Below are 11,458 nucleotides of genomic sequence, written 5' to 3'. Positions count from 1 at the left end.
TATTAGATAACTAAATAGATAAATTTGAATAGTACACATACTGGGTAGAATATTTAATTTTGGTACTTAGAATAACAGGATTGGTAATAGGACTTTAAAGTTTTAAACTCTTTGGGGTCTCATTAAAAATGGTTACATTTTCTTATTTACTCTCTCACTATAAAAGAATTAAAAATTAAGCCATAAAAAACAGCAACAGTATCTTGTCCACGTAAACACAAGTCTTCACACAAAACTGTTATAAATAATTCAATGACCTACTTGAGGATACTGATGACAAGTCTGACCGCTTGCACTGCAACATCATACTCCTTGTCTAGTGTCATGGCCACGATCCTGTCCTTAAACTTGCTGGTGAACAGTTCCAGCTTTCCTTTCAGTTCCTCTGATGCATACAAAGGCTGTAGAGCCTGCAACACCACGCTCAATATTACAACGAAATTCAAATACAGATTATTTTAAATTAGTTGTTAAAAATGTAAACTCTACTATAAAAGTAATTGTACAAGTTTGTAGCAAAGTCAAATGGACACTTACAGTATATGTGCCTTACATATTAATTTAAACATGTATACCCTAAAATGCTTGCAAAAGCTTTAACAAGTTTTATCAATTTAATTATAACCTGACATACATTATTTGCCATCTAAACAATAAGTAAAACGGATATTAAATATTTGGCACTCCAAATTAAGTAGAATCTATTTAAAAGACAATGACAAATGATAACATAATGACTCCATAGAAGAGGCAATATTACAGACTGTAGGCCTACCTGTAAACATTTCAGTCTCACTTCCCCCACTTTATCGTGTAGTGTCCATCCAATGTACTTTAAGTAGGAATCATCCAGAAAGTTCTGGTGAAACTTCTTCATCCAAACGCCAATCTCAGCCATACAGATGGATCTTATTTCCGGCAGAGTATCCCTAGGAAACAGGGAATTTGTTTAAAATTTTTCCCTAACAGTGTTGCATATGGATTGTTAACATTTAAAACTCTATTATGTTAGAAACATCGGAAATACAAGTTTCAAAGTTAAAGATATTTAAGGCTCTAATGGAATTTTTAGGGATGGTAAAAATAGCACAAGAAGGGATGAATTACAAAAAAAGTGGGTAAGAGATAAAGGGATGTGCTCATTGTCCAAAGAGAATGGTAACAAGACAAGGTGAATATATTATTATCTTACTAACCTATATCTGTGGACAAAAACTGACTTAAACATGTAAGTCAACATGTTTTTGATCTCATCCATGTTCTCCTCTAGCTCCTGCCGCTTGGCCATGAGAGACTCAAGTCGGTCACTGGCTCGCTTGTCCCGAGCTTTTTGTCGCTCAGCCTCATACTGTCGTTGTGTATTGTCCAAGTTAACCGACACGACCAGAGCTACGTCTACCAGTGCCGTCATCAGCTTCATGGCTGCCAACAAACAAAGTTCCTCATCACACACTAGTATATAATAAGAGAGAAAATGTTTCATTTAATGTCAGCCTATTATAAAATGTGTGGTAACAAAGAACAAGTCCAACCTTAGAGCACGAATGGTGTTTCAACATTCACAACATTTCGGTACTATCGCTCAATTACATTATTTTTCATCCCTTGATTGTCAGTCCATCTTAAAAGATGGTAAACTTGCTTGTGTGTATAACTTACAGTTCATTTAATTAAAAATTTTCAAAAGCTAACTGCAATGGTTAGTTAATAACAAGGAAATTAATACCAAAGCATATGGTGACTAACTTTGCTCAATATATATTTTGTGTTTCTATCACAGTTTTTAACTTTTTCATCTTTTTGTTCAAGGGGAGACATGGTAGTTTTAATACTTTTCTGTTGAAATTGTTCAAAATGTATTCACATTCATTTTCAAACAAATTTCCTGAAAATTAAATAAGTCATATTATTTGTTTTAGATCACTTATATAGAACAATGCATGAAGACAACTTTGAGTAATACGTAATTATCAACAGGTGATAGTTCCAAAAATTAAAACAAAATAATACATGTTATGATTATGATACACGTTTTCATATACATGCCATTGTCATGTCTATTTTAGAAGAAAGCCTCTCCAGAACTTTTGAAGAAATGTTTATATGGCGGTACGCAGAATCTGAGTGAGTACCAATAACATGATCGGATCTTGCATTCCAAAAAGGATATTTTTCTCTTACGGAATAGAATACAGCTTAATGTGTTTAAAGGCTTTAGCATGTTTTAATTTGGGAAACAACAGTTGGAAATAGTGTTAGCAAAATTAGGCATTGTTCCAGAAGTGAACTGTGTTAGTATCCTTAAAAAACTCAAGGAAATAAGAATGACAAAAGCTCAGAAAACTAGACATATAGGAGAAAAAGTGCCGCCAAAGCTCTACTTGAACAAGACTAAGGTTGGAAGATTAGTACAAAGTATATGAGAAAGACTCTCTAATACACTTAAAAAAGAACTTAGCTAACAGCTTACAATAATAATAAAATATAAAACGATATAAAATAACAATACAAATAAAATAATTCGGTACAAACAATGAGATAAACAAATACATAAAATAATTGGCCATAAAAAAACGGGTAATGGAAAAAATTCATTTCTTTCTTCATATTTTATTTCTTTTTTCAAGATTATGTATGTTCAAAGTAAAATAAAAACATATAGATATGTTCAAAAAACACTTAAATACCAAATCCAGCCTGATCTAAATTTTATTAATAAAATTGAAGAAAACAATGCAATGAACTACCTTGATTCAACTACAACCAACATCAACAAAAAGCACACTTTCAAAATTTATAGAAAACCAACACACACTGATTTAGTTCTATTCCTCGCCAAATCACCCACCTCACCAAAAAAATGGATACATTCAAATCAATGATCGATAGATTACACAAAATTCCAATGAAAACTGAAGATTTTAATAAAGAATTAAAATATTAATAAATACATTGCCCAAAATAATGGATACAAGCCGAGCATAATTTATGTATTATTGAAGAACTACAAAAAGAAAGAAAATAAGAAGAAAGAGATATCAAACAAATTCGATCAGACTATCTTGCTAAACATTGCCACAAAATTAACAAATAATTTAACAAACAAGGATATCAATTGGCTTTCAAAACTTCTAATAACCTCGGACTTATAATCAAAAATAAAAGTAATTCAACAAACCAAAATCAAAATTCAAAATTTAACAATAGTGGAGTAAATAAATTAAAAAAGCAACGATTATAAAAAACCCCTATATTGGGCAACCCGGCAGATCCATCAAAATTAGATTTAATGAATGTATAAAAACACTGGACATTGTCAAATTAAAAACTTGTTAATTGTTTATATTAACTGTTTTTAAATAGTATTCTTTACTATTTGTTTAACATATTGAATTTAAAATATTATTACTAGTTCCATTCATTGTTTATTGCCTAGAGTATGGACGTTGTCACTTTCTTTTATTTTTTATTCTAATAAGGAAAAGAATTATATTATTTAGTTAATAAGATACATGGTAACAAGTGATTTTTTATATAATTATAATGGGTGATATAGTGTCTTATATTAATACCTAGATAAGAAAAGACCAGTGAGGGATGCAATCAGTTAAAAATTATTATTTTTTTATTTTGGTAAATTCAACAGAATGAAATTGAGTGTGGAAAAGCCAATTGTATAGTTATACTTTCAAATCTTTGAGAAGATATAGTTCAATAAGGTGTCTTAAATGGTTGTATACTTTTAATAATAAAACTGTGTCTTACCTAGTCTGTGAAATTCTATTGTTGTGTTTATCTTGTGTCTAGTGTAGTAATTATGAAGTGAGCTTTTAAATGTCAACCATGTGAGCTTTTAAATGTCAACCATGTGAGTTTTTAAGAATGTAAATGCCCAGATAATCAAATATCAAAAAATAACAAGGTGCAATAGACTGAATGTGGGTACTTCATTTACAAGCTCAATTTGAAAAACTAACAGGTCACTAATTGATCTTAAAGACTATGAGAAGCTTTTTGCCACATTCATCACTACCTATTAACCTATTTCAAATTTCAACAACTATTTCTTAGTGAGTCACATTGAAACAAAATGATTAGTATAATGAATTACCAGCAAGTGTTGCAGTGTGCCTGAAAGCTCGAACTTGGGAGTCGGATAGTCCAGTAAGTAGGGATATCACATTGTCCATCAGGTACTGGTCATAGATAATAGAGTACTGACACTGCTTTACAAGTTGAGCTACAAAGTCACAGAAGTTCTGTCGGAACTTCTTCCACTGCTGGCCTGTCATTATCAGTGGATATTCACCACTTTCCTGTCAACAGAACACTAGAATGTATCACACTACTAAAACATACTGAAGATATTACATCTACTGTCAATATTATCAGTTGAGATTTCATTTTCATTACTTTTACTGTATGATTTTCTTACAATATTAAAGATTAGAGGTATTTGTAAAAGCCATTTTTCGGACTAAAATAATTGTTTAAAATAGCATTTTTTCAATTTTTGTACCATTTTTTGTTAGTAAATTGTATAAATTAAAAACATTATGCAACATTAACACATTTACGACGACGTGCGCCACTTGTGGTACACGGTGATCTTCTCATGAGCGCTTCGTGTACCACGTGTGGCGCACGGCCCACATTACAGCAGTGTCGTGTACCACCCGTGGTACACGAACAATGCATGTTCAAATGGCTCTCTGAAACTAACATTTGCCTAGAAGGTTCTACGGCGTCTATAAAACTCATAATATTTTTCATTCAACGCAAACTCGTTTTTCCCAAAATTGGTGTAAAAAATTAGATAGTATCTGAATAGTTGTTTGCCGTGTTTGTGATAGCTAATAAGCCTATCAGCAAAGATGAACCTGTAAACCTTTATGTTCTTAAACTTAATATATATTCATACATTTAGAGTAGTTATTACGGGTAGATAAAAAAAGTTGCTCACGTTATAAGTTATGAGTTTAATCAGCAGAAAGTGACAAGTCTAACCTAACAAATACTTTGTAAATTTAAATAAAGTAATGAAAATAAGTATTAAAAAAACTCTAAATCTAAATGACATTTTTCGTCTAATGTTTGTTATTGAAACAGTCCAAACACATAGCTGGATTATCTGTGCAGTCTTTGCAGAAAGTTGTAACTCCCTTGCAACGTTTTCTGGCTTCTGTTGTTCCATGACAGGCAACTAGACTCTCATAAACATCGTTTTCTTGATTGCTTAGCCAGGCCATCTCTCTTAACTAATTTGTGTTTTTGGGTAGGTAATCGTCTTGCTGAAAACAGCACATTAAATGTTGAAATAACTCTAGAATGTACCCAGCAATAACTCTAGTGCAACCTTCTTGTACCATTTAGACGTTTTTCTCAATGGGCTATGATACAAACTCATTTGGTCTGATACCTCTACGCGCTTTTTGGCATCATTGTAAGCTAAAACACAGCTAGGTTTCATGATTGGTTCGTTATTTCTATTGGTTTTTTTATGGGGCAATAAGTTGTCTCCATCCTCAGGTCGAGTACTTATCAAGTTTACTCGCCTTTTGTCAACCCAGCTGATTACTTTTACACCTTGTTTGTTCTCCTGCGCATACACTTCACCCTTTTTCAATTTCTTGCTTATAACAGTCTTTGGATTAGACTTCAAATCCTTTCTCAAGGTACCACAAAGGTAAGTTTTTTCTTTTAAGCAAGGCCTCAGCTAACTCGACAATGTTGTAATAATTATCAGCATACAGCAAACGGCCGTGGCCTAAGAAATCATGAATAAGATGCAGCATTATTTTTTGTTTGTGGCCTTTTCCAGATGTAATGTCACCTTTACCTACGTATATTTTGAAATTGCAGGTATAGCCATCAGGAGAACAAAGCTTGTATATTTTTACACCATATTTGTGCAATTTGTCCGGCAAGTACTGCTGGAAATTAAGCCTGCCTCTCCACGGGACCATGGTCTCATCTATAACTACAGTTTCACCTGGAATCCTGACAGCTTTGAATCTATCATTTAACATGACCTGCAGTTATTGTAGCTTTTTAATCCTGGGTTCTTCGCCTACTGCTTCTTCATTATTATGAAAATGAAGACATCGAAGAAGGATTTCAAACCGCTCTCTCTTCATAGCCTGTTTTATGAAGTCATTTTTAAACATGGTGTCATTTGACCAGTAAAACCTTATTTGAGGCAAAGGGCACATCCCCATCACAATCAAAATCCCTAGAAATTGTTTTATTTCTCCACTAGTACAGTCAATCCACTGCCTCATAAAAGACCTCTGTTTGGGGATATTGTTTGAAATATATTGCTGGGCATATCGGTTTGTTTCTTCTACGATGAGGTTAATAATATCGTCTGGTAAAAACTGCTCTAATACTGTTACAGGATTTGATATGTCAAAATCATACACTAACCCTTCATTGTCAGTATAGGGAAATTGTCTGGCGGTACTCTTTATGTCATCCCACTCATTACCATCGTCATCATTACCGGTACTTGTTTCAGTTTCACCATTTGGCCCATCATCAGTTTCCGGCACATCGCCATTGGCGGTTTCATTATTTTGCTGATAAGGTTCTTCTAGTTCTGATCTTGTATTATTTTCATAAATATTTACACCTAATTCATCACCTAAGCATATATTTTGTGATAAATAAAGAACTGCATTCTGAAGGCTTACGTCATCTGAAGTAACAATTACATTTTCTTCGATATTTAATGCATGACTTACTTCATTTGCATCAAGTTCCTCATCATTACCGTCTGCATTTGAATCCTCACTATCTGCTTCAGATGGTAAGTATTCCCTCCCCGACACAGAAAAATCAGTAAGTTCACAATTACTGTGGCCTTCAAGAGCATCATCGATCTCTTGTTCGTCCATTTTATTACAATTTCACTACGAAACACCACAAAATAACTTTCAATTCAACATACACCCAGTCACTAGCAGCGTTAACCTACAAATTAACGAACCAGACTGACAGAAGAAAAACAAAAGCGCGCCAAACGATGCTCGCTAAATGTCTAGCTAGACGTAGGTTAGAAGCAACACATGTACCACGTGTGGTACACGACGCGGTGGATTAATGTCTCATTAGTTCAGCGCGTCGTGTACCACACGTGGTACACGCACATATATGTATAAAAGTTCATCAAAAAAATTGTTTTTTATTTACGTTTTGATAGTTTTGCACATATTTTTATAACTGCTGTCTAACGATTTAAGCAAAAAAAACAACATATGGATTTCTGACAGATTTTACCGATATCAACACGTTACTTAATTACGAAGGTAGTTATCAGCTACGTCGTGAATGTATTAAAGACTTTCTGAGACATTCCAGATGAAAACAACATTTTTAATACATTGAAGGCTACTAATACTACAAAGGCTATCCAGAAAATAACAGATGTTTTGAAATAAAAAATTAACTAACTGGAACATTTTATTTATATACATTTTAAAGCTACACTCTTAGGCTATTATTCAACGTAATCCCCATCCAAATTGAGACTTTTAGCATAACGTGACACAAGTTTTTCGATTCCAGCTTTGTAGAAATCTACTGCCTGAGATCTCAACCACTGATTAACGCCAACGTGAAGTTCAGCGTCACTATTGAAGCGCTGTGTTGCAAGCCAGGTCTTCATCACTGGAAAGAGGTGGTAGTTGCTTGGTGCCAAATCTGCGCTATAAGGCGGATAATCAAACACCCCAATCACAATCATCCAAGACTTTTTGTGTACAATTGGCTGTATGGGGATGTGCAATGTTGAGGAAAGACAACATTTTTTAGCTCAATTTTTCTCTACTCTTGTTTTGTATCGCTCGCAGTAGCTTCTGCAATGTTTCACAGTACCTCTCTGCGTTTATTGCTGATCCTCGCTCAAGGAAATCAATCACAATCACATTATTAGCATCTTAAAAAACAGTTGCCATAATCTTTCTTGATGAGAGTTTGGATTTTCTTGGTTTTTTTGGAGAATGTTGAGCCCCCTTTCAATAGACTGCATTTTTGTTTCACAATTGACATGCTTGTTGTATTCATCAAGGAAAGTTAACAATGCAGCAAGTCTTTCTTTTTTATGATCTTCCGTAACGTTTTATTGAAACCCACCTGGCACCAAATTAGCGGTATCCAAACTTCACTACAACAATTTCATGAAGTAAACTTTGCTAAATTTTTGAGAAATGTTCCCAGAGTTCAGTCATTGTGAAAAGGCAATTTTTATGTACTTTGTCATTGATTTTCAACATCAATTCTTCAGTCACTAGGTTACACCACTATCTTACGCTGCTTTCACTCATCATTCCATTTCCATAAACTTCACACAGTTGGCGATAAATTTCAATTGGTTTATGGTTTTTTTGCCAACAAAATGCACTTCACAAATGGTGGGATTTTAATTAATCACAGTTTTAATTAATCACAGTGAGAAAAGTAAAAGAGATACAAGCCTTGCGCAACTACAACTCTATGCATATTAAACGCAACGCCAGAGTGTTTTGACACCAAGATGGCAGCTGTAGCCCCACCCACTCATGCATCATTCAAAAACGTCTGTTACTTTCTAGATAGCCCTCGTATTTTCTCGGTTTTCACACTTGCTCATACAGTTTTACATATTCCAGTCTAAATTTAACAGTTTGGTTGACCAACATATTGTTGTCATTCAACTTTGTCTTAAGCTATAAATAATATTATGTAAATGAGTGAGTAAGGCCACATATGTGCTTATTTTGATCGGTAATGTGGCTCATTTATGTTTTTAATTTGATAAAAACCCTGCTAAGAAGTTTGATTGCAAAACATTATTAACCCCCCGGCTAGCATGCAATTCAGCCTTAACTGACAACTATTTTGATGCTTTGCCTAGACTTTTAAATGTTTAGCATGTACAATTATTGATTGAGCTAAACAAAGTATTGTTCATCAATTTACTTGGAATAATAAGTTGTATAATACAAAATAAATTTAAATTTAACTTACAAGAATAGAGGTAGACATTTGATAATCAGAGGTAAAACTTTAAAATACACAAAATTTTTCATATTTTATTTTTATAACAAAATAAATAGTTGTATACATTTTTCTTAAGAAAGTAAATAAAAATTACAAAAACATGACTATATACAAGATGGTGAACGTGAAAGTAGTGTCTACATAGTCATTTTAGGCATGACCTCTTTTCTGTACCACTAGTTCATTCCTCCAGAAAAGTTGAAAGCTTGTCTTAACACATAGGATAAATTTCACAAGATGGCAATTTGCAATCCATTTTGTACCGCAACAGAAGACTAGAACCATTAAAAAACAAAACAGCTTTCTTGAACAGTAACAGCTGAGCTTACTTCATTGGCTAATAGACGTTAGCTTTCAGAAGCTAGTAAAGGAAAAAAATATTGTAAGAATATACCGTGAGAATATAATGATAGAAAGTGTGAAATCTGCAGAATAAAATGATATAACTTTTAATCCAAGTGATAATTTTAACTATGACATAATTAGTAAATGATGGTTAATGCATCATAGATTACGATTCTGCCAATTTACAAGGAGATAAACTGTGTATCAATTATGACTGCCAGTTTCATTTTTATTTGAATACACTGGTCAGACTATGTACAAAAAAATAAGTGCAAAAAAATCCATACAATAATGGAAAATTGTGATTGAATAATTTAATTTAAATTGATTCTAGGAAACTGAAATTTAAAAAACAAGCTTTCAGTCGATTTGTTCAAGTTAATAACAAGCAGCATTTGCCAGATTGATTAGACTGAAAACTCATGCAAAACTCATATTACCAATGTTCTTCATCCATATCTTTAATATTACACAACATTACAAAATTCAAACATTACTTTTATTCCTTATTATTATAAGGTAAAGAGCCAATACCTACGTGTTTTAAACTGCAACTTTAGTAAAATCATGATTGTAATATTTTATATACTTTTACAGTACTTTTTTTTGTAAAAATACTCATTTGGGATATCTAAAAGTTAGACTTGTGACTACAAGTACATTATTGTAAACCAGACATTCTCAAATGTTGATAAATGTACATTTAGTTTATTTTTGAAATGTTCGCACAGTTTAATATTTAAACCTGGAAAAAATACACTATCTTGGTAATGGTGATGCAAAAAAATTTGTTTTTAATTGAACCTAAAGCTTGAAATGAATATAAATATACAAATTATATAATCCTTCATTTAATTATTGATCATAATAAAAATTGATTCTAAAAAAAATTATTAAAACAATGAGTAAAATTTAAAATTAAATTGAATGTTGTAAATTAATTTTGAATCTATGTTAACCCCTTGCGGTCGAATGGTCAGTAGTACTGGCCATGCAACGTCTTCAGACAGCCCGTTATTTGCTTCGTCATTGCTTGTCCTCGCCACTCGAATGGCCAGTAGTATTGGCCGCGCTAGTTTCCACTCCCAGCTAGTCGCCATGTTTGTATACTTTCCCAGCCAGCTTGTAATTCTTTTCAAATGACCTTTGTATTAGAAACATAGGTATTTAAAAATGACGTAAACACCATTTATAGATAATTAAAGAACAACTTCAATGAAACTAACTTATTCTAAGATAAACAAACTGTTTATTAATGTTATTTTATACATGCATTTTTAAATTCAAATTCAAAAAACGTTTATTCAGAAAACATAATACAGATCATGCAGTTTTATTACAATTTATTCCCTCTAGCTTAGCTATTTGAGGGGAAAATCTACATTTAAATTACATAATATTTTATTTTTACCTATTGCTTACATTTTAAACATTTATATAGCAGTAATTGAATATTTATGATTGGAACATACATATTTACTTAAATTAAGGAAAGATATAGATATTTTAAACAGTTTAAACTGTGTATGTGTGCGTGTGTGTTATTTTAATTGGATGGTTCAAGTTTGATGATTGTGGTATTGGCGTGTTTTTACAGTGCTTGTGCGTTGGGAATTTTCGTTTTGTGCGTGAGAGAGGTTGGTACTGCAACTCACTTGCAGTCTTTCTTGATCGTGATGACGTTGAACTTGTTTTGTTGACTGACAGAATTAGATGCTTGCTGGTTGTTGTTTTATGTTGCCTATTCCGTTGTTTAATTTATGTTGAAAGATGCTTTATGTTATTCTATGTTATAGAGTATTTTTGAGTGTTTATACATGTTTGTTTACCATGTTGAAATAAATCAAATGTGTTATATTTGAGTGTAAAATCTGTCCTTACTCTTGTCTACCTAGTGTTGTGAGAAAACCCCGGTGTGTTAATGTTTCCCCAATTGTGGCTTTATTATTTTGTGTTCGTGTGATACAATTTACCTAATATCCTATGAATATGGTAAGTAGACTATCCTTCTTTCCTTCAATGCTACTTAAATGCGTAAGCCTTTTTAGTTGTTGCTTATAGATAGAAGATGATT

The 11,458-nt window shown here is 32.6% G+C and overlaps 1 protein-coding gene across 1 annotated transcript; it reads right to left on the bottom strand.

Moving 5' to 3' along the window:
• Positions 1 to 233: 233 nt before the first annotated feature.
• On the bottom strand, positions 234 to 4,323 carry LOC124373099 (cohesin subunit SA-2-like). Its single transcript, XM_046831492.1, has 4 exons — positions 4,112 to 4,323; positions 1,197 to 1,422; positions 776 to 929; positions 234 to 410 (listed from the first exon to the last, which is right to left on the bottom strand). The coding sequence occupies exons 1-4, from the start codon at positions 4,290 to 4,292 to the stop codon at positions 258 to 260; spliced, it is 714 nt and encodes a 237-aa protein (XP_046687448.1). The 5' UTR covers positions 4,293 to 4,323; the 3' UTR covers positions 234 to 257.
• Positions 4,324 to 11,458: the final 7,135 nt, after the last annotated feature.

This window comes from Homalodisca vitripennis, unplaced genomic scaffold, assembly GCF_021130785.1.
Source record: "Homalodisca vitripennis isolate AUS2020 unplaced genomic scaffold, UT_GWSS_2.1 ScUCBcl_4824;HRSCAF=11231, whole genome shotgun sequence".
Lineage (NCBI taxonomy): Eukaryota > Metazoa > Arthropoda > Insecta > Hemiptera > Cicadellidae > Homalodisca > Homalodisca vitripennis.
The sequence above is the reverse complement of the archived record's forward strand: the minus strand, read 5'-3'. Positions and strand labels throughout refer to the sequence as shown.